This window comes from Dendrobates tinctorius, unplaced genomic scaffold, assembly GCF_039654945.1.
Source record: "Dendrobates tinctorius isolate UK_male_01 unplaced genomic scaffold, ASM3965494v1 ptg000171l, whole genome shotgun sequence".
In the NCBI taxonomy this organism is placed as follows: Eukaryota; Metazoa; Chordata; class Amphibia; order Anura; family Dendrobatidae; genus Dendrobates; species Dendrobates tinctorius.
In genome coordinates, this window is record NW_027361838.1 from 12,412,969 (window position 1) to 12,440,705 (window position 27,737).

At 44.7% G+C, this 27,737-nt stretch overlaps 1 protein-coding gene across 3 annotated transcripts in view; it reads left to right on the plus strand.

The window, feature by feature from the left end:
• The window catches only part of SMCHD1 (structural maintenance of chromosomes flexible hinge domain containing 1), a 636,391-nt gene that overhangs the window by 421,994 nt on the left and 186,660 nt on the right, over window positions 1-27,737 (plus strand). For all 3 annotated transcript variants that reach the window (XM_073550884.1, XM_073550885.1, XM_073550886.1), the window contains 3 exons: window positions 8,228-8,376; window positions 23,983-24,071; window positions 24,325-24,443. In XM_073550884.1, the coding sequence (XP_073406985.1) occupies window positions 8,228-8,376; window positions 23,983-24,071; window positions 24,325-24,443 (357 nt within the window). The remainder of the gene's footprint in view (window positions 1-8,227; window positions 8,377-23,982; window positions 24,072-24,324; window positions 24,444-27,737) is intronic.

Sequence of the window (27,737 nt, forward strand, 5' to 3'; positions counted from 1 at the left end):
ATACATACATACAGTTAGAGCCATATATATTTGGACAGACAAAATTTTTCTAATTTTGGTTCTAGACATAACCACAATGAATTTTAAACAAAACAATTCCGATTCAGTTGGAGTTCAGACTTTCCGCTTTCATTTGAGGGGTATCCACATTAAAATTGGATGAAGGGATTAGGAGTTTTAGCTCCTTAACATGTGCCACCCTTTTTTTTTAAAGGGACCAAAAGTAATTGGACAATTGATTCCAAGGCTATTTCATGGACAGGTGTGGGGCAATCCCTTCGTTATGTCATTCTCAATTAAGCAGATAAAAGGCCTGGAGTTGATTTGAGGTGTGGTGCTTGCATTTGGAAGGTTTTGCTGTGAAGGAAACAGCGGTCAAAGGAGCTCTCCATGCAGGTGAAACAAGCCATCCTTAAGCTGCAAAAACAGAAAAAACCCTTCCGAGAAATTGCTGCAACATTAGGAGTGGCAAAATCTACAGTTTGGTGCATCCTGAGAAAGAAAGCACTGGTGAACTCATCAATGCAAAAAGACCTGGGCGCCCACGAAAGACAACAGTGGTGGATGATCGCAGAATAATCTCCATGGTGAAGAGAAACCCCTTCACAACAACCAACCAAGTGAACAACACTCTCCAGGAGGTAGGCGTATCAATATCCACATCTACAGTCATATGTTAAAGTTTGGGCACCCCTATAAATGTTAACCTTTTTTCTTTATAACAATTTTGGTTTTTGCAACAGCTATTTCAGTTTCATATATCTAATAACTGATGGACTCAGTTATATTTCTGGATTCAAATGAGGTTTATTGTACTAACAGAAAATGTGCAATCTGCATTTAAACAAAATTTGACCAGTGCAAAAGTATGGGCACCTCAACATAAAAGTGACATTAATATTTCGTAGATCCTCCTTTTGCAAAAATAGCAGCCTCTAGTCGCTTCCAGTAGCTATTAATGAGTTCCTGGATGAAGGTATTTGTGACCATTCCTGTTTACAAAAGAATTCCAGTTCAATTAAGTTTGATGGTCGCCGAGCATGGACAGCCCGCTTCAAATCATCCCACGGATGTTCAATAATATTCAGGTCTGGGGACTGGGATGGCCATTCCAGAACATTGTAATTGTTCCTCTGCATGAATGCCTGAGTAGATTTGGAGCGGTGTTTTGGATCATTGTCTTGCTGAAATATCCATCCCCTGCGTAACTTCAACTTCGTCACTGATTCTTGCACATTATTGTCAAGAATCTGCTGATACTGAGTTGAATCCATGCGACCCTCAACTTTAACAAGATTCCCGGTGCCAGCATTGGCCACACAGCCCCAAAGCATGATGGAACCTCCACCAAATTTTACTGTGAGTAGCAAGTGTTTTTCTTGGAATGCTGTGTTTTTTAGCCTCCATGCATAACGCCTTTTATGAAGGACCAAACAACTCAATCTTTGTTTCATCAGTCCACAGGACCTTCTTCCAAAATGTAACTGGCTTGTCCAAATGTGCTTTTGCATACCTCAGGCGACTGTTTGTGGCGTTCTTGCAGAAACGGCTTCTTTCGCATCACTCTCCCATACAGCTTCTCCTTGTGCAAAGTGCGCTGTATTGTTGACCGATGCACAGTGACACCATCTGCAGCAAGATGATGCTGCAGGTCTTTGGAGGTGGTCTGTGGATTGTCCTTGACTGTTCTCACCATTCTTCTTCTCTGCCTTTCTGATATTTTTCTTGGCCTGCCACTTCTGGGCTTAACAAGAACTGTACCTGTGTTCTTCCATTTCCTTACTATGTTCCTCACAGTGGAAACTGACAGGTTAAATCTCTGAGACAACTTTTTGTATCCTTCCCCTGAAAAGCTATGTTGAATAATCTTTGTTTTCAGATCATTTGAGAGTTGTTTTGAGGAGCCCATGATGCCACTCTTCATAGGAGAATCAAATAGGAGAACTACTTGCAAGTGGCCACCTTAAATACCTTTTCTCATGATTTGATACACCTGGCTATGAAGTTCAAAGCTCAATGAGGTTACAAAACCAATTTAGTGCTTCAGGAAGTCAGTAAAAGTAGTTAGGAGTGTTCAAATCAAGAAAATGATAAGGGTGCCCATACTTTTGCATCGGTCAAATTTTGTTTAAATGCAGATTGCACATTTTCTGTTAGTACAATAAACCTCATTTGAATCCAGAAATATAACGGAGTCCATCAGTTATTAGATATATGAAACTGAAATAGCTGTTGCAAAAACCAAAATTGTTATAAAGAAAAAAGGTTAACATTAATAGGAGTGCCCAAACTTTAACATATGACTGTACCATAAAGAGAAGACTGCATGAAAGTAAATACAGAGGGTTCACTGCACGGTGCAAGCCACTCATAAGCATCAAGAATAAAAAGGCTAGACTGGACTTTGCTAAAAAACATGTAAAAAAGCCAGCACTGTTCTGGAAAAACATTCTTTGGACAGATGAAACCAAGATCAACCTCTACCAGAATAATGGAAAGAGAAAAGTATGGCGAAGGCGTGGTACAGCTCATGATCCAAAGCATACCACATCATCTGTAAAACACGGCGGAGGCAGTGTGATGGCTTGGGCATGCATGGCTGCCAGTGGCTCTGGGTCACTAGTGTTTATTGATGATGTGACACAGGACAGAAGCAGCCGAATGAATTCTGAGGTATTCAGAGCCATACTGTGTGCTCAGATCCAGCCAAATGCAGCCAAACTGATTGGTCATCGTTTCATATTACAGATGGACAATGACCCAAAACATAAAGTCAACGCAACCCAGGAGTTTATTAAAGCAAAGAAATGGAATATTCTTGAATGGCCAAGTCAGCCACCTGATCTCAACCCAACTGAGCATGCATTTCACTTGTTGAAGACTAAACTTCAGACAGAAAGGCCCACAAACAAACAGAAACTTAAAAACCACCACAGTGAAGGCCTGGCAGAGCATCAAAAAGGAGGAAAAGCAGCGTCTAGTGATGTCCATGAGTTGAAGACTTCAGGCAGTCATTGCCAACAAAGGGTTTTCAACCAAGTACTAGAAATGAACATTTTATTTACAATTATTTAATCTGTCGAATTACTTTTGGTCCCTTTAAAAACAGGGTGGCACATGTTAAGGAGCTGAAACTCCTAAACCCTTCATCCAATTTTAATGTGGATACCCTCAAATGAAAGCTGAAAGTCTGAACTTCAGCTGCATCTGAATTGTTTTGTTTAAAATTCATTGTGGTAATGTCTAGAGCCAAAATTAGAAAAATGTGGTCTCTGTCCAAATATATATGGACCTAACTGTACTTACATGAGTAAGGGTATTCTTTGACCCCTTGGGGACCTTGAATCTGCAATCATCTCACCACTTGTACTATATACTGCAATACAGGAGCATTGCAGGTTGTAGTAAAAAATCACTGTCCAGCCTCAGGCTGGTGTTCACAGAGATACAGTCATGGCAGGTATCTGGCTGCCATGTCAACTTTGACACCCCAAGATTGCATTGCATTGCACGGAGGATAGGATTTTAGGGGCGATGAGCATGTGGAATAGCTTTGTTTTAAAACACCATGCTATAATTGCTGCCATCCACGATTGACATCGACATGGGATTTACAACAGGGACCAGAGCTCGGCTCCACTTGGTGCTGTTAAAGACAGATGCTGGGTGTATAACATGGCTATCATTACAGATGACTTTTCAGGAGTCTTGGGGTGACCGTACACTTTAGATACCTGTTGGCTGAACAATACTTCTTCCGATCATTCGGGTGACACTTTCATACATGAGAGCTCTCACAGCAGAATGTTGCTGCGTTCTCCATGCGAAAGCCCCCGCCTCACACATCCGCTATAGGTTTATCTCCCTGAGAACAGTTTGAGATCGGATGTGCGCAATCAACATATCTCTTGACCATGAGTTGTGTGGCACCACATGCATATTAGACCGTTGTCCGAACCCTTCAATATCGGTAAGTTCAACCGTAATTATTCTAATGTGTATAGCACCCCTTTTTCCCATTAAAGGCAAGATTATAATGACATGCGATGTTGCAGCGGACCCTTTACAATGACTTAGGCACAGGCTCATTTTCTGCATTTTAGGGGTATTCTCATCTCCAAGATCATATCTCAATATGTAATATTTGTAATGATAATAATAGTAGCCAATACCTCCAGTTAAAAATGTATAGTTCTTCTGATTCACTGTTACTTACCCTATGTGCAGGGCATTGCAGTATTTTAAGTATACATGGTAATGAGCACTAACTAACTATCCCCTCTAACAACTAACTAACCATGGATACCTAAGTTATTGCAATGCCCTGTACTTGGGGTAAGCGACATTGCTTATCAGAAGAACCATACTTCATTTTTAATTGGAGTTATTTGGTAATATTATTATTACTACACCTACTACATATTGGGATATGATTTTGGATGTGGGAATATGCCTTTAATATAACAGATGGGGGTCTGAGTCTATTGCTGATGATGTATAGAAAGTTTAGCTGTATTTACACTGAAATTGTCTTGAATTAGCATTCTTAAAAGCACTTGTTTCACTATTCTCTTGCAGTGAAATACGGGTTGCCAATCATGGAACATTTTGCTCGTTCATTGGGTGAAATGATCTTTTGCACAGTGTCCTCGTACTGTATTATTCAGACCTGCACTGCCGAGAGCCATGGCAGCCTTTGCACATTGAGTGATGTTTTACAGTTCAGTTCAGTGCAATTCATTTATTTTGGTCTCCCTGTGTAACCCCTTCACGTCCGCTGATAAAACAGCGGCCACTAAGGGTTCTTATTAACTCATCGCCGTTTTAAAACGTTGACTGAGAATAAGGCTGTAGTGTCCCCCCGTGTCAGAAAATATCCGGGGTCTTGGCTACCATGGTCATGATCAGGGCTGGATTTTCCAGTATTCGATTACGTGATCGCCATTATTCAGTGAATAACGGCAATCTTGGAAAAACAAAGTGTGCCAGCTGTTAAATTGATTTCTTTCTTCTGACATGATATACATGTCAGAGGGGAGAGAAATTATGCCCTCCGGTCCCTCGTGATCAGTCCCCCGGTCCGGTATCATGTGCCTCGAAGAAAAAGTGGCAGACGCAGTGTTCCCGCCCAGGATCTGCTGGCCGATACCGGCAACAATAAGAAATTTTTCCTATTGGTTCCTTTTGATCACTGTGACAGACCCTATCACAGTGGTCAAAAGCAAAAAAAATAGTAAATCGAATTCCCCTTTATCCCCCCCTTAGCTAGATAAAAATTATTAAATATGTATTTTTTTATTTCATTCTTTGCAGTTGAGCTTAGTGTTAGGGGTGTGTGTTAGGGGTGTGTTGGGGTTGGAATTGGGGTAAAGAAAAAGAAAAATGACGGTTAGTGTTGAGCACAAATGCTCGCTACTCAAGTTTGCGTCGGGTGCTCTGGTATGCACAGAGTATGATCCACGCATGTTTTTTTTTTGTGTCTAACGGCCGAGAAACATGTGGGTCATGGAATCAAGAATGTGACACAAGACCCGCGATACTCTGTACATACCTGAGCACCTAATGCAAACGGGAGTAGTGAACACTTGGGCTCAACACTAATGACAGCATATTCAGTATGACAACCTAATGTGATCAAGTTCTGTTTTGTACTTGTGGGTTCAAAATGTTCACTATACCACTGGATAAAATCCTTGAGAGATGTGGTTTACAAAATGGAGTCACTTTTTGGGTACTCTTTAGGCACATCAGGGCCTCTCCAAACGCTACGTGGTGTCCATTAATTATTCCAGCAAGTTTTACATTGAAAAAGTCTAATGGCTCCTTCCCTTCTGAGCACTGCCGTGCGCCCAAACAGTAGATTTCTCCCACAGATAAGGTGTCGGCGTACTTTGGAGAAATTGCACAACAAATTTTGTGGTCTATTTTCTCCTGTTATCCTTGTGAAAATAAGTTTGGGTCTAAGGCTGGTTTCACACTTGAGTTTTTTTGCGCTGTTTTATTAGCGCAAAAAAACGCATGCGGTTTTTCCCCATACTTTAACATGGCACATAGGTGCGCATACACATGCGTTTGTATGCGCATGCGTTTTTTTGTAGTGTGCGCTCGGGCGCACAAAATGCATCCTGTTGCATTTTTTGTGCGTCCGACTTGCCCCCAAAAAATGCATGCGCACACAATGCATTTTTTTTTCTACAGCAAAACACCCATTATAGTCTATGGGTGCGCAATACTTGCGCATTGTAATGCGCACGTATGTGCGAAAAAAGCATGCGTTTTTAAAAAAACGCACCAAAACCCACAAAAAACGCACGCAAACGCATGATGCATTTTTTTCATGCGTTTGTGTGCGCAAAAACGTGCAGCAAAAAAAGCAAGTGTGAAAGTAGCCTAAAGTATATTTTTTGTGAAAAAAAATTAAATGTTCATTTTTCCTTTCCACATTTCTTCAGTTCTTGTGAAGCACCTGAACAGTTAATAAACTTCTTTAGTGTGGTTTTGAGCACCTTGAGGGGCGCAGTATTTAGAATGGTGTCACTTTTGGGTACTTTCTGTCAAAGTCACTCCTCAAAGTCACTTCAAATGTGATGTGGTCCCTAAAATAATGGTTTTGTAAGTTTTGTTGGAAAAATGAGAAATCACTGGTCAACTTTTAACTCTTCTAACTTCCTAACAAAATTAACTTTCTGATTTCAGGGCATAAGAATTAAAAGTTTGAAAATTGTAAAAATTTTAATTTTTTTTGCCAAATTTAGATTTTTTTTTTCAAAATAAATACAAGTCATAGTGAAGAAATTTTACCACTATCATGAAGTACAATATTCCACGAAATAACAATCACATCAGTGGGATCGGTTGAATCGTTCCAGAGTAATTGCCTCATAAAGTGACACTGGTCAGAATTGTAAAGTTTGGTTATTAAGGTCAAAATTGGCTCGGTCATTAAGGGTATGTTCCCACTGTCAGTAACCGGCAGTGCTTTGGACGCAGCACTTGTCCGCTGCATCCAAAGCGCTGCTGGCTTTTCAACGCAGGTGATTCCGCATGTGTTCATTGAACCATGCGGAGCTACCGCATGCTATTAATTTCACTGGTGATATTTATCTTGCTGAGACTTGCGTCTCCTCAAGATAAATATGTGAAAAATGAGGATGAATGAACTCATGGAGATCAACATCCAACACTGCAGAGACACCATCACATGTTTATCAACGCAGTGATTCTAGAGCAATGCCCCCATCCCTTTTGGGAAATATGTAAAAACATGCAAAACACAAGCCGCAGAGACACCATCACATGTTTCTCAACGCAAGCAATGACTAGCCAGGTCTTTGCCCGGGAAGGAACAACCACGGGAAGGGCAGTCTCCAATGAAGGAAACCACCTATGCCAAAACATAGTATCCATCCACAGACAGCTGTTTCGGGGTATTGCCCCTCATCAGTGTGGAGTAGGAAACTGGCCAGTAGGACATGTGGATGGATACCATGTTTTGGCATAGGTGGTTTCCTTCATTGGAGACTGCCCTTCCCGTGGTTGTTCCTTCCCGGGCAAAGACCTGGCTAGTCATTGCTTGCGTTGAGAAACATGTGATGGTGTCTCCGCGGCTTGTGTCCTCAAGATAAATAGACATGCTGCCGTCTGGAAAGACACTCCACATGTGCATCTCCGCAGGTAAGCCATAGGCCCCAGTGCACGCAAAGTGGGCATGGGATTTCTTGAAATCCCATCTATTGTGATGTAATATCTGTACACTGCGGGTTGGATGCTGCAGATGTGCGCAGCGTCCAACCCGCAGCGTTTACTGACCGTGGGAACATATCCTAAGAGGTTAAGCAACCACTGATCGGTAAAGGTTTTACGAATTGGCGATCATATCATGCTGCCAATTGGTCCATGTAAATGAACCTTTAGTCTAAAACAGTCCAAGAGGCCATTGTGAAAACGGCAAGATTTCTATAAGTAAATGAATGTGTGTATGTATCTATCTTTTGCAGGGTAGAGGTGACCATCTACAACACCTCTGCATAAAATAGAACATAAGACTATCTGCTTGAAGTCATAAGTTTGAATATTTTTATGATGTTATTAGCATTGTGTTAAAACATAAGGATCAGAACTGTTTTGTTCATTATATGTATTTGAGTGGTGAAGCAAGGAAATACTGATGTGACGTACTTCTGGTTTAAACAGAATAATATTGCTCTCTGGCCTCATTTATCAACAGGTTAATTGGACCCCAAAAATTTCTATTGAGAGACTGCTGAAGCGAATGCTACCTGACGTTGAGGTGCCAACTTCAGTTACTAACATTCAGTATTGCCAAGTGACTTTTCATGGCGACACGGTTTCTTTGGAGAGAGCATTCACTGTAAAGTATGTTTTCCATTTTGAATATATTTTTGTTACTGAAAATATTTCTACTGTACATGAACGATGTGTGGTTCACTCAGTATGTGGACTTTGTGCGGTTCACTCGGTCTGTGGACGGTGTGCGGTTCACTCGGTCTGTGGACGGTGTGCGGTTCACTCACTCCATTTGTCATCCTGACTTTACTACATTCAATCGAGCTATGCATTGTTTAAGCAAAGAAACTTTTGGAGGAAATCTATCATATTTTTTTCTGACGTTTCCTGGAATATGGAAGTCACAAAATGTTAGCATATGACTGACCTAACAAGCACCAGCACCTTTGTTTAGGTCAAAGACCGAAGCACTGTTGTTTTTTCAAAAGCAGTAGTTGATGAGATGGTGAAAGCAATTATATATTCACAACAAGGTTAACATTTACAAGAGATTGGCTAAAATTACGTCTGCTGCCAAACACTTCATACTCACAAGGTGAAGGAGCAATTTAGAGAAAAGTTCCAATTTCTCCAGTGAGGTAGAAATGTAAGAAACAGTTGCTCTGTACCAGTGTGAACAATGTGAAAAGATGTGTAGTAGTGTTCCTTCCCATCATTATTCAGGTTAATAATATATATTTGGAGAATGAATGTGTACCATTGCCATGGATTTTGCATTAAATCTTAAGACACTATATTGACTTTTAACGTTGCCACTGTCCTAATGGGTTCTGGCAATAAGGGAGCAGTTGTGTGAGTCAGCAGGGTTTCACAGTCAAGCATATATGGCTGAAATCATGCAGCCAGTGTCTGCTACATGAAGTCTATGGATCATGCTCCATATATTAGCTTTCATGTTCCCTTTAAACCTGTCACCAGAAATGATGCCAGTGACCTGCAGATATGGGATTAATCTGCAGGTTAATAGCGATATTAACCTGCTCGCACGTAACCAAATGCTGCTGGTAGAAAATTACCTTTATTCCACTCTTCCCCTCGGCAGCTTTCAGATTTCATTCACATGGGTTGCACTGGTTCAATCACTGCTCTGAGTATAGAGAGCAGCGGCTATAACTGTGTCTCACTGACTGGCACAGCATTAAGGCCAGCTGTCAGTCAATCCCGGGGACGCAGTTATAGCTACCTTTCTGTATTCTTAGAATAAAGAGTGCTGACCCCTGTAATTAAAACCCGAATGCTGCCGGGAGGAATAACATTTTTCTCCCCGCAGTGTTTGGCTAAGTGGGGGTGGTTAATAACGCTATTAACCTTAAGATTAACCCCATATCTGTAGGTTAATAGCATTTTTTCTGATGACAGATTCCTTTTAACCCCTTAACGACCGGCGATACACCTTTTAACGGCGGCAGTTAAAGGGTTCTTATTCCTCAGCTCCGAAAAATAATTTTATAGTGCCCCACCCCAGCGTTTGAAAATCTCTGGCGTCTCCGTTACCGTGGGTAGCGGAGACCCCGGAGAACATGATCTGGGTCGGTTTTACCTCTTTGCAGTTAGGACGTCACAATCCCACTGGGTGTTGGACAGCGGACGGCATAACACACTCAACGGGATGGTAAAGGGGAGAGGAAGGCCCTAACAATAGGGAATGAGGGATGGGACACCTCCTGAGCTCCAACCAGAGCCTGTCCCTGCACTCCTCTTACGCCCTTTGCGGGTCCCCCCCCTTCCCCGCCACCATCATGAACTTCATCCCTCTCTGTCACCTCACATGCCCTGGCTAGCTCTGGCCGGCCAGGGCGCTAGCCTCACCACTGCAGATGGTAAAAACACAGGGGGTAGTGACAGTTAACGAGACAGACAAGGTAAAAGCACAAAACTTGGCTCAATGCACTGCTGCCAAGTTTCAAACCGCAGAGGACACAGAAACAGGACCTCGAACGCCAGAAGTAGCTGATACAGCGCTGACACCAGAGATTTGCAACGCAAAGCTGGTCTCCGTAGAATAACTCTATAACCAACAGTCAGCTGATGCATCAGGTGACTATTTAAAGGAAGGTGGAAGTGGTCACCACTCACATCAGCTGACCTAGCAACTCAGCAGCTGCAGCATGCTGCTAGCAAGGAACACTGACATTAACCCCTGCAGGCCTGAAAGGACAAAAGCTTCATTTTAATTATAGTGGAACCAGAGCTGCCATGAATCCAAATATGGATTATGACATAGGGATAGGGTTGGGGCTGGTGTTAGGTTTGGGGTTGGGGTTAGGGTTGTGGTGTTGGGGATACGGTGGTGTTGTGTGTTAGGGTGGTGTTGGGGCTTTGGTTAGGGTTCGGTTTAGGGTCAGGGGAAGAGCTGTGTTAGGGTTGGAGTTAGAATTTTGGGGGTTTCCACTGTTTAGGTATATCAGGGGGTCTCCAAATGCGACATGGTGCCCACCATTGATTCTAGACAATTTTGCATTCTAAAACTCAAATGGTGCTCCCTCCATTCTGAGCCCTGCCATGCGCCCAAACAGTGGCATTACCCCACATACAGGGTATCAGCGTACTCTGGAGAAATTGCACAACAAATTTTGTGGTCCATTTTCTCCTGGTACCTTTGTGAAAATAAAGTTTGGGTCTAACGTACATTTTTTGTGGAAAAAGTAAAATGTTCATTTTTTCCCTTCCCCCCCATGACAGCACACCTGAGAGAGGGGATCCGCCCAGTCAGGACAGGAACCCTACTGAAAATAAAAGGATGTTACCTCTCCCTCACTTCAGTTGGGTTTCCTTTGCTGACAGGGACCCTTGTGCTGAAGACAGCGGTTGAATGATTTTTTCTTTTTGCTTTTTTTTCCCTACTTACCCACGCCTCTGCCGGCACTGGAAGGACAGGCAGGACACCTGTAAGCCGGCCTTCGGGTTGTGGAAGCGCCGTCCCCGGGTCCTCAGCATCCAGAAGGGACGTTGTATGTGCTTGTGATCAGCTTCCAAATCCGGTACCCTCGATTGACAGTGGTGGTGAGTGATCTACGAGAATGTCACCCTTATGGTAATGGGGTCCATATTTTCTGCTTGATCACCAGGGGTCGAGGAAGGCTAGCACCAAAACAAAAAAACAGGAGTGTGCCCTTTGCTAAGCCCCCTGACAGTTCAGTGGCAGAAGGATCTCTGCACTGACTTTATTAATAAAACAATATGGGAAGAGACCCCTGACTTCGCCACCAACCTTAGGGCCATAATAAGGGCGGAAGTAAAAGGTTCCTTAAAGGCAGCCCTTAAAAAAAGGGGGCAAGAAAAGCCGTTAGATGCCTACGGACTCTGAAGCCTCTCTGGGTGTTGATGGTTGTGAAAGATCCCCCTCCTCCTCCTCTCCCCAGTCCTCGGACTCCTCCTCGGACAGTGAAGTAGGGGGCCGACCGTGCTTCTCATCCGAGTATGTGGAGAGACTGGTTAATATTTAGGAATGGTGCGCACTCAGGTCGTATTAGAAGAAATAGGTGCTGGTGAATTGGACCACTAGGGCCCTAAACATATATAGAAGAAATGATTCACTGCACTCAACAACTTGATAGTATGCAAAAATTCGTAAATTTATTCAAAGTGTCCAATCCATCAAAGAATGCGCCCAAAACCAGATTAGAATATGAACGATCAAAAATACCCGACGTTTCGATCCTCCTGGATCTTAATCATGGGGTACACTAAAACGAAAAAAAAAAAAAGTTGAACAGTAATTATACAGTGAATATTCAAATATATACAAGTTATAGCCGGAAGATGGATAGATAACAAACAATGTATATATACAATGACAAATATATAGAAGGACAAAAAAGCAAAAGAAACTTACAAAAATATTACTGAAGCGTTGCTAACCAGCTATAGCATATCGGTTTGGTTGATTGACAAAAATGACAAAAAAAAATGAAAAAATAGCTTCAGGAAATTAAGAGACTAGAGACGCTATTAATTTACCTTAATGGAAATAGTAGCGGACCTAGGGCACTTGGAAAGGAGATACGTCCCCCTAAGGTAGTTGTAGGTACTATAGGTAAAATATAAATATATATATATATATATATCTGTTAGTTGCTACTTATAGATAGAATGACAGGCTAAGAGAAAGGTACATGGTATACCTGGAAGGCTTAGATAATGTTGAAAAGGGCTCAAGTGGATGCTGCCAGATTTTTGTAGCGGAAGTACTATAGGTACTATAGATGAAAATATATATATATAACTGTTAGTTGCTACATATAGACAAAATGACAGGCTAAGAGAAAGGTACGTGGTATACTTGGAAGGCTTAGATAATGTTGAAAAGGGCTCAAGTGGATGCTGCAAGATTTTTGTAGTGGAAGTACCATATATTAGTTTTGGCTGGATTAATGAAAAAGAAAATAAATTGGCATAATGTCTATAAAGATCATTAGAGGTATATACCAAAGTCAATAGTATACCTTGTGGTAAGGCGGTTTTAGCCTGGGGCTGTAATAGCCATCATGTAATAGTTTCCACCTGTAGAGTGAGTGGCACACAGTAAAGGAAATGTTACCAGTATCAGAGTGCAATATAAAATGCACTTGAGTGCCGCAGGTTACCTGGGGTGTCCTTGAGATAGGGAAACAAGCGGTAAAGGCGGCGCTCCCGCGCCCTCTCCTGGAGTGAATGGGAGACTGTGCTAGTCCGTGGCATGGCGGGGTTCAAATGCCGCGCTGTGTACCGCCAGACCGGAAGTGCGTCATCCGGCCCGGAAGTGACACAGCGCTGTATTGAAAGAAGACACAGCGCATACGCGGTGGTTGCAGAGACCGCAATAATATATGAATGACCGTGCTTGCGCGGTCAAAACGAGAGCTGCAATGTTGTTGCCGCGTTGTCATGGAGAAGGGGGCGTACTTGTAATGCAGACGAAGGCGTAGTAAAGGCATAGGGGGGAGATAGGAACATTGCACTGAGGCCGGACAGATATTCTAGTGGTGGATAAGATAGATTATAGCAAGGGGCAGCAAATTGGTAATATATAAATTATGATAAAAAGCAATCCTTTAGATGGGAGATAAAATGGCAAGGAAGAAAAACATTGAAGAAATACAGAAAATCAAAAACAAAATGATAAAAAATAAAAATAAGTAAATAAAAAGGAAAAAGATGAGCAAAAAGACAAAACAATAATGAGACTGGTTAAAGCGGTCAAATCTACAATGGGCTTAAAAGAGGAGAAAACACCTAGTTCCTTAGAAGATGTTATGTTCAGGGGACCTGGAGGTAAAAAGGAAGCGCACCTGCCCAGTCAATACAAAAGTAAAAGCGCTAATAGAGAAAGAGTGGAAAAAACAGAGGTCAGGTTCCTTACCCTCCTCATCTAAAAGGAGGTACCCCTTTGAGGAGAAAGACTCCGAGACCTGGGAAAAAAATCTCTAAAATGGTGCTGTGGCTACGTCCTCAAAAAAATTATCCCTGCCTTTAGATGACTGGTGAACTAAGACAAAAAAGGAGATGGATTCTTAAGACACACCTGGGAGGCGGCAGCAGGATTAAAACCAGTGATAGCGGGGACATGAACTGCCCGCTCTCTCATGATCTGGCTACACCAAATAGAGGATCAGCTGAGAAATTAGGTGCCAAGGGATGAGATCCTAGCCAGTATGGCCCTAGCACAAGGGGCAGCAGTTTTCTTAGCAGACTCGTCAGCGGACTTAGTAAGATTGGCAGCCAGGGCGGCAGGCCTGTCTAATGCGGCGAGACACGCCCTGTGGCTTAAAGGCTGTTCGGGTGATTTACTGACCAAGAATAGACTGTTCCATCCCGTGTGATGGTCAATTCTTCTTTGGACAGAAGCTGGAGGATATTTTGGAGAAGGCAGGGCATAAAAAGAAAGGCTTTCCCCGTTTTCACGGCGAGACCAGAAAGCCTTCTTTTTGGACGAGGAAATTTAATAGAAGGGGAAAGAAAAAAACTGGGACTTTAAGGACAGAAAAGGGTATGTGTCATGTCGGACGCTGTTCACACCACAGCATCCGGCAGGCAGAGGTAGTTCCACCTCCAGCCACTATAGCCTCAGTGGCGCCGGTTTGATCTTCAGGCTCTCGGGGGTTAATCCTGCTGGAGACCAGGTTGGAAGGTTAGTCACGCCCACGGTCTTTAAATAGTCATACTGGCATATGGGCGTCGCCGATTATAGCTTGTGTTTCATACCAAGTGGTTCCGGTCTGGAGTGGAGGTGTTCAAGAGAGAGAGATTCATATCTGGTGTCGTATGATCCGTCGTTATCCTTTCTCCTTCCCATATTTGTGTTTAGTTGTGCCCTGTTCACATTACTGTTTATTCCTGTGTGTGTGCGGCGCAGTGCAGTTTAAGTTCTCCCTGTCTGTCATTATTTGTGTGGGAGCTTTGGTGGTGTGACTCCTCACTGGGTGGAGGGTGGAGGGTTAAGTGCAGGGCTGAGCAGGAGATAAGGAAAGGTCGGAGGCTCAGGCATTTGCACCTTCAGCAAAAACCCTGGGTTGAGGGTCAGACAGGGTTTCCCCTAGTAAAAGGGACACCACAGGGGCCCCGGGTATTTCAGCCTTAGTTGAACTAAGCCCCCGTGACATTATAATCGGCCCACATTTTTTCAGGAGTCCATGGATCCATTAGATTCCATAACCCGCCAGTTGGCGGCGCTGTCCATACAGGTCTCCGAGTTGAAAGGGACAGTTCAGCAGCAGGGCCTGGTAGTAGCAAAGGTGCAAACGGCATCTGCAGGTATCGGTGCAGAGCCGAAGTTTCCGCTGCCAGAACGATTTTCAGGCGATCGCAGCAAATTTGTCGTATTTCGGGAGGCCTGCAAATTATACTTCCGCATGCGGCCAATATCCTCAGGTAATGAGGCCCAGCGAGTAGGGCTGGTGTTGTCATTACTGAGTGGTGACCCCCAAGCATGGGCATTTTCCTTACCAGCTGACTCTGCTACATTTCATTCGGTCGATAATGTTTTTTCTGCCCTCGGGCTCATTTACGATGACCCTGACCGACTGGCTCTAGCGGAATCTAAAATCCGCACCCTCCGCCAGGGGGAGCGCTTGGCAGAAGACTATTGTTCGGAATTTCGCCGCTGGGCTGTAGACACACAGTGGAATGACCCAGCACTGCGGAGCCAGTTTATTCATGGGGTATCAGGGAGGGTGAAACAAGCCCTCCTGATGTATGAGACTCCGGCATCATTGGAGTCTGCCATGAGTTTGGTGATACGTATTGATCGCCGTTTTCGTCAGGGGGCACAGGAGACGCTACCTCTGGGGGAAAACAGAGGTGCAGGTGTGGTTGAAGTAGATGAGTCCCCTGAACCTATGCAGATTGCTGGCGTGGCACAGGTTCAGCCTCGCGCTCCGGGATTCCGGAAGCCCGGAGCATGTTTCTACTGTGGTAAAGGAGGTCATTATGTTAACGTTTGCCCGGTACTACCTAAGAGGGTCACACCGGCGGAAAACTGTTAAGCTCAGAGGGTATGGAGGAGACCCATATGCATATCCTCCATGATGGTATCTCAATGTATGCTCCCTGCCAAGGTTATTATCGCCGGCAGAGAGCTACCTATATCAGTGTTTGTGGATAGCGGTTCCGCCACCAATCTCATAGATGAGGAGTTTGCACACACCGCCGGGTTTAAGATCGAAAAACTTCCTCACCCCATACAGGTGGTGACCATTAATGCTGTTCCCCTCCCTCAAGGGGAGATTACTGAGTTTGTGGCAGAGGTGAAACTCCACATTGGGGTCCTACATTCTGAGTCGGTTACATGTAGGGTCCTCCGTAATCTCCCAGCTCAAATGGTCCTGGGTTTTCCATGGCTGTCCAGGCACAACCCGGTAATTGATTGGAAAACTCAGGACATAGTACAATGGAGTGGTTTCTGCCAAGACAATTGCTTGGCCACATGTGTGTCCGCCGTGACGCCCAGCCTGCCGGAGGCTTTGCAGGATTTCGCGGATGTTTTCTCTGAGAAGGGTTGCTCAGAACTGCCTCCACATATAGCCTATGACTGTGCTATTAGGTTAAAACCCGGGGCCAAATTACCTAAGGCCAGGATGTTTAATATTTCTGGTCCTGAGAGACAAGCTCTGAAAGACTACATCGCGGAGAGTCTGAGCAAAGGTCACATCCGGCCTTCGTCCTCGCCTGTAGCCGCGGGGTTTTTCTTCATTAAGAAGAAAGATGGGGGGTTACGCCCGTGTCTGGATTTCCGAGAGTTAAACCAGATTACTATCCGTGATCCCTACCCAATGCCGTTGATCCCGGATTTGTTCAACCAGGTAGCGGGGGCGAAATGGTTTTCCAAGCTGGACCTCAGGGGGGCGTATAACCTCATAAGGGTCCGTCAGGGGGATGAGTGGAAGACGGCGTTTAACACTCCTGAGGGTCATTTTGAGAGTCTGGTTATGCCGTTTGGGTTGACCACCGCGCCTGCCGTTTTCCAACATTTTATTAATGATGTATTTGCTCATGTCCTGGGGAGATTTGTGATTGTATACCTGGATGATATCCTCATTTATTCTAGCGATCGGGACACTCATTTGGAGCATGTTAGGCAGGTGTTACAGTTGCTCCGGGAGAACCAGCTCTATGCTAAGCTGGAAAAATGTTTATTTTTTGTCCAGGAGTTGCCCTTTTTGGGATATATTGTGTCCGCAGCCGGTTTTAAAATGGACACCGCTAAGGTGCAAGCGGTGTTGCAATGGGAGAGGCCGGAGAGTCTGAAAGCACTCCAGCGGTTCCTTGGGTTTGCGAATTATTATAGGAAATTTATAAGACACTTTTCGACTGTCGCCAAACCGCTCACGGACATGACAAAGAAGGGTGCCGATCTGGCGAACTGGCCTGAGGTGGCTATACGTGCATTTGAGCGTCTGAAGAATAGTTTTGCTTCAGCCCCCATTCTGGTGCAACCAGACGTGTCTAAACCTTTTGTGGTAGAGGTTGATGCGTCGGAGGTGGGAGTGGGGGCAGTACTGTCTCAAGGCTCGTCCTTGAGCGAGATGCATCCATGCGCCTACTTCTCCAAGAAGCTGTCGCCGGCCGAACAGAATTATGATATCGGCAACAGGGAGTTGTTGGCCATCAAACTGGCTTTTGAGGAATGGCGACACTTCTTGGAGGGGGCGGCTCACCAGGTCACAGTTATCACCGACCATAAGAATCTGCTCTACCTGGAGTCGGCCAAGCGTCTGTCTCCTAGGCAGGCTCGCTGGGCATTGTTTTTTACTCGTTTCAATTTTCTTGTGACGTACCGTCCCGGGGCTAAAAACACCAAGGCGGATGTTTTGTCTAGGTGTTTTCCGGGGGGAGAACCTCGGGAAGAGCCGGTACCCATCCTCCAGAAAGGGGTAGTGGTCTCGGCTCTCACGACTGAGGTAGAGGCGGAGATTGCCGAGGCCCAAGAGGAGGTACCACCAGGACTTCCCGCCAACAAATCATTTGTACCCCTGCATCTTCGGCCTAAGGTGTTGAAGGAACACCACGATTCGGTACTGGCTGGTCACCCAGGGGTGAAGGGCACCTTAGAGCTGGTATCGCGTCGTTTCTGGTGGCCCAAAATCCGGCAGGACGTGGTCTCGTACGTGGCAGCTTGCATCACGTGCGCTAGGGCTAAGTCACTCCGAACCCGTCCTGCTGGCACGCTACAGCCTCTGGGGGTACCCAATAGGCCATGGACAGAAATCTCCATGGATTTTATCACTGACTTGCCAGCCTCGGCAGGGAACACGGTCATCCTGGTGGTGGTTGACCGTTTTTCAAAGATGGCGCATTTTGTGGCGTTGTCCTCTTTGCCCAATGCTAAGACGTTGGCTCAGGTATTTGTGAAGGAGGTGGTCAGACTCCACGGAGTACCGTCTGACATAGTATCTGATAGGGGTACGCAATTTGTGGCGAGGTTTTGGAAAGCTTTTTGCTCTAGGTTGGGGATCAAGTTGTCACATTCATCGGCGTTTCATCCACAGTCTAATGGACAAACTGAGCGCATGAACCAAAATCTAGAACAGTATTTACGATGCTTTGTGTCCGACAACCAGGAGGAGTGGTCTACTTTCCTTCCTCTGGCCGAATTCGCATTAAATAATCACCGCCAAGAGTCATCAGGAGAGTCTCCATTCTTTTGTGTGTACGGTCAACATCCTCAGTTTTGTACCTTACGTCAGGGTGACTCCGGGGGTGTCCCGGAGGAGGATCAGCTAGGAGCCCAATTGTCATCAGTCTGGAGGCGGGTGAAACAGCGTTTGTTGAGCATGAGTGCCAGGTACAAACGGGTGGCTGACAGTAGACGCGTGCCAGGTCCGGACCTATGTGTGGGTGAATGGGTGTGGTTAGCTACGAAGAACATAAAACTCAAAATCCCATCTTTAAAACTGGGTCCAAGGTTTATTGGGCCCTTTAGGATTTCTGCCATCATTAACCCAGTGGCTTATCGGTTGGAACTTCCTGCGGTGTACAGAATACATAACGTTTTTCACAGGGCTTTATTGAAAAAGGTGGTAGGCTTGGTGGACACGACGCCGATGCCACCTCCAGTCATGGTGGATGGCGAGTTAGAGTTCGAGGTCGCCAAGGTGGTGGACTCTCGAGTAGTACGCCGTACTCTTCAGTATTTGGTGCACTGGCGGGGGTATGGTCCAGAGGAGAGGTCTTGGGTTCCAGCCTCAGACATACATGCGGATCGGCTGGTCAGTTCTTTTCACCGTCGTCATCCGGACAAGCCGGGTCCTATGAGTCTTGAGGGCCCTGGGGTCCCTCGTAGAAGACGGGGTACTGTCATGTCGGACGCTGTTCACACCACAGCATCCGGCAGGCAGAGGTAGTTCCACCTCCAGCCACTATAGCCTCAGTGGCGCCGGTTTGATCTTCAGGCTCTCGGGGGTTAATCCTGCTGGAGACCAGGTTGACAGGGTTAGTCACGCCCACGGTCTTTAAATAGTCATACTGGCATATGGGCGTCGCCGATTATAGCTTGTGTTTCATACCAAGTGGTTCCGGTCTGGAGTGGAGGTGTTCAAGAGAGAGAGATTCATATCTGGTGTCGTATGATCCGTCGTTATCCTTTCTCCTTCCCATATTTGTGTTTAGTTGTGCCCTGTTCACATTACTGTTTATTCCTGTGTGTGTGCGGCGCAGTGCAGTTTAAGTTCTCCCTGTCTGTCATTATTTGTGTGGGAGCTTTGGTGGTGTGACTCCTCACTGGGTGGAGGGTGGAGGGTTAAGTGCAGGGCTGAGCAGGAGATAAGGAAAGGTCGGAGGCTCAGGCATTTGCACCTTCAGCAAAAACCCTGGGTTGAGGGTCAGACAGGGTTTCCCCTAGTAAAAGGGACACCACAGGGGCCCCGGGTATTTCAGCCTTAGTTGAACTAAGCCCCCGTGACAGTATGGCTGCATGTTAAAAGGGCTCTCTAAGTCATCAAAAAAGTCCCCCCAATGATGTCAGGTCAGAGGTAGGGGGAAGGCTCTCTTCCTCCTTGCTTGGGTAAATTTCTCCCCCAGTGGCTGGGTACTGAATGTCATCAAAGACTGATTAAGGATTAAATTTATCCGTCCACCTCGACAGACCTTTGCAATAACATCTCGCCGAAAGTACCAGGAAGAACAAGCAGCCCTGGAGACTGAGGTCTTGAGTCTAATGCAGAAAACAGGTTCTGCAAGAAGTTCCGAGTCGGATGAAGCAAGGGATTTTATTCCCCCCTCTTTTTGATACGAAAGCCAGACGGTTCTTGGAGAATCATTGTCAACCTGAGGAGGCTCATCCAGTGGGTAGAGAATTGCTCCTTCAAGATGGAGTCAATAAACATGGCCATAAAAATGTTGTTCCAGCGCTGCTTCAAGGCAGTAATAGACTTAAAAGATGCCTACTATCATATCCCAGTCCATCGGGATTATCAAAAGTACCTGAGAGTAGCTCTCTCTGTCTAATAATAATAATAATAATAATAATAATAATAATAATAATCTTTATTTTTATATAGCGCTAACACATTCCGCAGCGCTTTACAGTTTGCACATATTTTCATCACTGTCCCTGATGGGGCTCACAATCTAAATTCCCTATCAGTATGTCTTTGGAGTGTGGGAGGAAACCCGAGTGCCCGGAGGAAACCCATACAAACTCCTTGCAGATGTTGTCCTTGGTGGGATTCGAACCCAGGACTCCAGCGCTGCAAGGCTGCAGCGCTAACCACTGAGCCACCGTGCTACCCTAATGTCTAAGGACAGGTCAGGCATTATCAGTACACAGTCCTTCCATTCGGTTTATCTACAGCTCCAAGAGTTTTCACCAAAGTGATGGTGGAAGTAACGTCATACCTTCGATCCCGGGACATAGTTATCCCATACCAGGATGACTTCCTTGTAGTGGGGAGGTCGTAAACTCGCTGTACTAATCAGGTGAAGGAAGTAATGTTATCCCTAACGGAGTTAGGATGGGTGGTAAACACCCTCAAGTCTAAGTTGGAGCCAGAGAAAAACAATCCTTCCTATGGTTGATGCTGGATTCCGAACGCCAGCTCTGCCTCCTGCCAGAAAGCAAAGTGGTCAAGATAAGGAGCCTGGCTCTGGCAGCAGTACAGCAGCCCGTAATGACACTGAAGAAAGCGATGTCCCTGCTAGTCTCATTAACGTCATGTATACCGGCAGCAGGTTGGGCACAATTTCACGTAAGACAGCTACAGTGGGAAGTCCTGTCAGCAGAGAGATCATTGAAAGGACATTTAGAAGGAAAAGTACATCTTTCCTTGGCCGTAAGAGATTCCCTAACTTGGTGGACTATAAGGGATCATTTGACATCGGGGGTCCAGTGGTTGAGACCAGTCGAGGATGTTATCACAACCGATGTGAGTGGTACAGGTTGGGGAGCACACCCAAGAGCCCACTCAGTACAAGGAACATGGTCTTCTCTAGAAAGTGATCAGGGTTCAAATATAAAAGAACTTTGGGCTGTAGAAAAGGCCTTGAGACATTTTCTCCCCTTCAGGGCCGCCATACCCGAGTCATGTCGGACAATTGAGCAGTGTTACCTTATATCAACCACCGGGGGGGACGAGATCCCGTGGCCTCATGGGGAGGTATCAAACCTCCTGTTTCAGTTAGCAGAACAACACCTGTTGTCTCTCATGGCACTACATATAAGAGGTGTTGAAAATGTCCAAGCAGACTTCTTGAGTAGTAGAGAACTGAGACAGGGGGAAATGTCCCTTATACCCTCATGTGTTCCAACAAAGAGTGCAGGCTTGGGACAAACCAGAAATGGACCTGTTTGCCACCTTACACAACAGGAAGGTCTGGAAGTTCTGCTCTCTAGATCCAGGAGAAAATCCATTTGCTGTGGATGCCCTACAGATACCCTGGAGATTCACCCTAGCCTACTTGTTCCCCCCAATAGCAATGATTCTGACGGTAGTGAGGAAAATCAGAGTGGATCAGGCATCAGGCAAAAGTAATTCTCATCGCTCCGTTTTGGCCGAGGAGACCTCGGTTCTCCCTACTAAGGCGGATATCTGTTACAGATCCATGGATCTTGCCAGAGATTCCGGACCTACTTACTCAGGGAGCAGTGTGCCATTCTCAGGTGAAGGGCTTCCATCTGGCAGCCTGGAATATGAGAGGACGCTACTTAGTTGCCAGGGATTCTCACCAGGGCTAGTCGCCACCCTGTTGAAAATTAGGAAACCGATCACATCGAGAATTTATGGTAGAACATGGAAAAAAGTTTCTGGAATAACTTGGTCAACCTTTGGAGGAGGAAGCTCCGGTGGGACCTATCCTAGAGTTTCTGCAGGCGGGATTGCAACTTGGGTTCGAACTAGTACCTTCAAGGTTCAGGAGTCAGCCTTATGGGCCCTATATAATTGCAACCTAGCATCCAATAGGTGGGTGTCCCGTTTTATAAAATCTTGTAGCAGGTCTAGGCTGGTCATGGTTCCAAAGATTCCTCCCTGGTACCTAAAATCTAGTCTTGGATGCTTTAACCAGGGACCCTTTTGAGCCATTACAGGAGTTATCTCCAAAGTTTCTCACACTTAAAACGGTGTTACTAGTGGCCCTAACATCAGCCTGTAGGGTGAGCAACTTACATGCCGTGTCTATATGCCCTCCATACACTCAGGTTTTTGAGGACAGGGTAGTGCTAAGACCAGATCCGGCCTATCTACACAAGGTAGTTCTTAAGTTCCATAGGTGTCAGGAGATCACCTTGCCATCATTTTGTAGTAACTCTAGGAATCCAGGGGAAGAAAAGTTCAATACCCTAGACGTGAAAAGGTCCATTCTACAATACATGTCCATGACTAGTCAGTGGAGGAAAGATCAGTCCCTATTTGTAGCCTTCCAGGGTAGCAGAAAAGGCTACGGGGTAGCTAAAAGTACCATTGCCAGAAGGATCAGGGAGGCCATTAGTTTATCCTACTCTGTGAGTGCCTTCCCGGTTTCTGAAGGCATCAAGGCTCACTCCATCAGAGCCGTGGCAACCTCCTGGGCAGAAAAGGCTGAAGTATCGATTGATCAGATATGTAAGGCCACTACCTGGTCCTCACCATCAACTTTTTTCAAACACTACCGGCTAGATCTAACCTCCTTAAGGTGTTTCATACTCTAAAAGACTCTCAGATGTGCTGTCATGGGAGGAAGGAAAAACACCAAGGTTACTTACCAGTACCCATTTTTTACAGAACCCATGACAGCACCCGTATATTCCCCTCTCTTATCCACTCCTAGAGTTTGCACTATAGTTTGGGTGTTTTTCTAGTTAATATGATGTGATAGTTTTGCCAAGTGTACTAACCAGGGGGCCTCTCATGCTCTGTAAACCAACTGAAGCGAGGGAGAGGTACCGCCCTTTTATTTTCAGTAGGGTTCTTGTCCTGACTGGGCTGATTCCCTCTGTCAGGTGTTCTGTCATAGGTTCCGGAAAAACACGCTACCGGTGAGTAACTTTGGTGTTTTCCTTCCACATTGCTTTAGTTCTCGTGAAGCACCTGAAGGGTTAATAAACTTTGTGAATGTGGTTTTGAGCACCTTGAGGCGTGCAGTTTTTAGAATGGTGTAACTTTGGGTATTTTGTGTCATAGTGACCCCCCCAAACTCACTTCAAATGTGAGGTGGTCCCTAAAAAAATGGTTTTGTAAATTTTGATGGAAAAATGAGAAATTGCTGGTCAACTTTTAACCCTTATAACTTCCTAACTAAAAAAATGTTTCCGAAGTTGTGCCGATGTAAAGTTGACATGTGGGAAATGTTGTTTATCAACTATTTTGTGTGACATAACTCTCTAATTTTAAGGGCACAAAAATTAAAAGTTTGAAAATTGCAGAATTTTCAAAATTTTGCCAAATTTCCATTTTATTTTTATAAATAAATGCATTCATATCAAAGAAATTTTACCACTAACATGAAGTACAATAGATCACGAAAAAACATTCTCAGAATCAGTAGGATACATTGACGTGTTTCAGAGCTGTAACCTCATAAAGTGACAGTCATCAGAGTTGTAAAAAATGGCTTGGTCTTTAAGGACAAAATTGGCTCAGTTACTAAGGGGTTAATGCCTCATGGAAATGTATGAATAAATTGACAATTGGGTGTTTCTAGTTACGTTAAAGGAATGTCCCCCTTACAGTCTGACAGTGTCCTCTCAGTGTTTAGTAATATTGAGTTTTATATAAATGTTTTCAGACCTATTCCTGATGAACCAAAATATTTGAAATGCAAGTTAAAAGGAGACAATGTTGTCCGCATGGGTGAAGAGCTAAAAAGTGAAATTGGTAAGTGATCTGTTCAAAACTTCAATGCAGAATTTTTTTATTTTAAAAAATAGTCTATATGTGCAATTCTCATTTTCTATTCATTTTGAGTATTCCTGGGCTGTGTAGTAACAAATGCTACATGACCATAATAGTGTCCTGTGTGAAGAAGTAACCAATATAGAAACTCTTGTACCCAGATATAATGTTCCTGTCTCCTACATTTGCATATTATCATTTACATTTTAATTTTTTTTTTTTGTACGTTTTACAGAGTTACAGGTAACAGACCAATTTGGAAATCCGACAGAAAACATCTCCAATTCAAGTCTTGATTTTCTGGGTGTCTCTGGTAATAATCTCGACAAAAATAAAATCAAAAAGACATTTCAGGTTTGTTGTTTTTCTATTTTCAAGTATCAAAACAATGTGATTTTTTTTTTTTAATATACCGTATATACTTGAATATAAGTCGAGATTTTCAGCCCATTTTTTTGGGCTGAAAGTCCCCCCCTCGGCTTATATTCGAGTCATTTACACCAGGGAGGGGGAGGGGGGGCGGGGGTGTCAGGTCATACTTACCGGTCTTGGCACGGTCTCTGCAGCCCCCAGCTTCTCAGCGATCTCCCTTCCTTCAGCGGTCACATGGTACCGCTCATTACGCTCATGATTATGCGCATATTCATGAGGTGTAATGAGCGGTACCACGTGACCGCTGAAGGCAGGAAGGAAGATCGCGGAGAAGCTGGGGGTTGCAGAGACCGTGCCAGGACCGGTAAGTATAGCGATACTCACCTGTCCGGGTCCATCGCTGCTTGCTGCTGTCTGGCACGTCATCTGTCAGTGACGTTCAGACAGCAGAGGGCACGGTGATGTATTAGTGCGCGCCGCACCACTTGCAGTCTGAACGTCACTGACAGATGACGTGCCAGACAGCAGCAAGCAGCGGCACCTGGCCCCAGCGACGGAGAGGTGAGTGTCATTTTTTTTATTTTTAAATGCAGCAGCGGCAGCACATGGGGGCATAATGTATGGAGCATCTTATAGGGGCAGCATATGGGGGAATAATCTATGGAGCATCTTATGGGGGCAGCATATAGGGGTATAATCTATGGAGCATCTTATAGGGGAAGCATATTGGGGCATAATCTATGGAGCATCTTATGGGGGCAGCATATAGGGGTATAATCTATGGGGCAGCATATGGGGGAATAATCTATGGAGTATCTTATGGGGGCAGCATTTCGGGGTATAATCGATGGAGCATCTTATAGGGGCAGCATATGGGGGAATAATCTATGGAGCATCTTATAGGGGCAGCATATGGGGGAATAATCTGTGGAGCATCTTATGGGGGCAGCATATGGGGGAATAATCTAGGGGGCAGCATATTGGGGCATAATCTATGGAGCATCTTATGGGGCAGCATATAGGGGTATAATCTATGGAGCATCTTATAGGGGCAGCATATGGGGGAATAATCTATGGAGCATCTTATGGGGGCAGCATATAGGGGCATAATCTATGGAGCATTTTATGTGGCAGCATATTGGGGCATAATCTATGGAGCATCTTATGGGGGCATAATCTATGGAGCATCTTATGGGGGCAACATAAGGGTCCTATTCTATGGAGCATCTTATGGGGCCATAACCTTTATGGAGCAGCATATGGGGCATATTATTCTAGGGAGCATCTTACGGGGCCATTATTAACCTTTGTGCAGCATTATATGGAGTGTATTTTGTATGGAGCATCTTATGGGGCCATCATGAACTGTATGGAGCATTATATGGGGCTCCTGATTCAATATGGATATTCAAAAACATTTAACCTACTGATATCTCTATTAATATTACTTTTATTGGTATCTATTTTTATTTTTTAAATTTACCAGTAGCTGCTGCATTTTCCACCCTAGGCTTATACTCGAGTCAATAAGTTTTCCCAGGTTTTTGTGGCAAAATTAGGGGGGTCGGCTTATACTCGGGTCAGCTTATACTCGAGTATATACGCTAGTTCAAAACTAGTCATTCTTTATTATACGGTTTTCAAAAATGATGCACCTATGTGGCGGAAAAAAAAATCGAAATCTGTTCAAGGTTAGATCTGATTCATTGTTTTGCCTGGTTGCATGCTGTAATTTGTCTGAGATCCACAGAAACCAAAACTGTAGAATAAAAAGTAAATGTAGGTTTATATGAATCAGTTTAATAGCCTGTTTGACAGGCAGACCATGCTTAAAGGGGTTGGCCACATTTTCTAGCCAATTTTTGTTTGGCTTAAATGCATGTATTTATGCTAAAAATCAGTTTTGCAGTTGGATGGGGTTTTTTTTTTTTTTTTAATTTTTACAAATTTTGCACCATTTGACTTTTACAAGCTCATTTTTTTTCTGTGCACATTTAACTTTATCCCACTCCCGACATCTGCCATTCATGTACGGCGCAAGTTGGAAGCTAGTGTATGGAGCGGGCTCAAGGGGCGAGCTTGCCGCATACTCAGCAGGCAATGGCTGTGTGTTACAGCCAATACCTGCCTCTTACAATCACGGGTGGCACGAAGTAGTGCCTGCAATTGCTAACCTCTTAAATGCCCGTCAAACTCTGACAACGACATTGGGGGCTTCATTCTAAAGCTCACTCATGTGATTTCAAGTTGAAGACCTCTGTGCAGCTCTCTTGAAATTCTGCCGGTGAATGGGCTTCAAAGGACACCATGATTTTTGCTATACACAATGATGCTGTGGTATTTTCATATACAGCACAAGCGATTAAACGATTGCAGGTTCGAATTCCTTAAAGAGAATCTGTCACCAGGTTTGACCGATATGAGCTAAGGCCACCACCTTTCAGGGCATATATAAAGCATTGTCTAAATGCTGTATATATGCTTCCCACCCAGCCTGCAAGACAAGAAAAAGGCTTTTGGTGTTGGTCCGGCGCCTCCCTTTTTCTTGCGGCGCCGTCTCCCTTCTTGCTTTGTGTGGATAGCGTACCTCTACATCAGTGGTCCCCAACCTTTTTTGCACCAGGGACCGGCTTCAAGCAAGACCATTCTTCCATGGCCTGGCAGGGCGGGGATGGAGGTGTAGCAGGGGCGGGGCTTTGGTCATAGGGGGGCGGGGCTATGGACGGGGTTGTAGTTTAGTAGTGCATACTTATCATTTAATTATAACATTTATAATGTGACTCAACACACCATAGGTTTTGAATGAGTGGGAGCACCTGGCTTGTTTCTCTGTTTCAGTGGGAGCACTGGGCTACTTCTCCTGATGACCATCACTGCTAATGATGATTGGAACCTACAAGGAAATGGAGCATTGAGCACTTAGAAAAAATTGTACTGAAGTACAATACATGCTGATTATTTTCTAATCATGGTGTAAGAAAATGTGACAAATATTCAAAAGGTGTACCACACATACACTCACTGGCCACTTTATTAGGTACACCATGCTAGTAACGGGTTGGACCCCCTTTTGCCTTCAGAACTGCCTTAATTCTTCGTGGCAGAGATTCAACAAGGTGCTGGAAGCATTCCTCAGAGATTTTGGACCATATTGACATGATGGCATCACACAGTTGGCGCAGATTTGTCGGCTGCACATCCCTGATGCGAATCTCCCGTTCCACCACATCCCAAAGATGCTCTATTGGATTGAGATCTGGTGACTGAGGAGGCCAT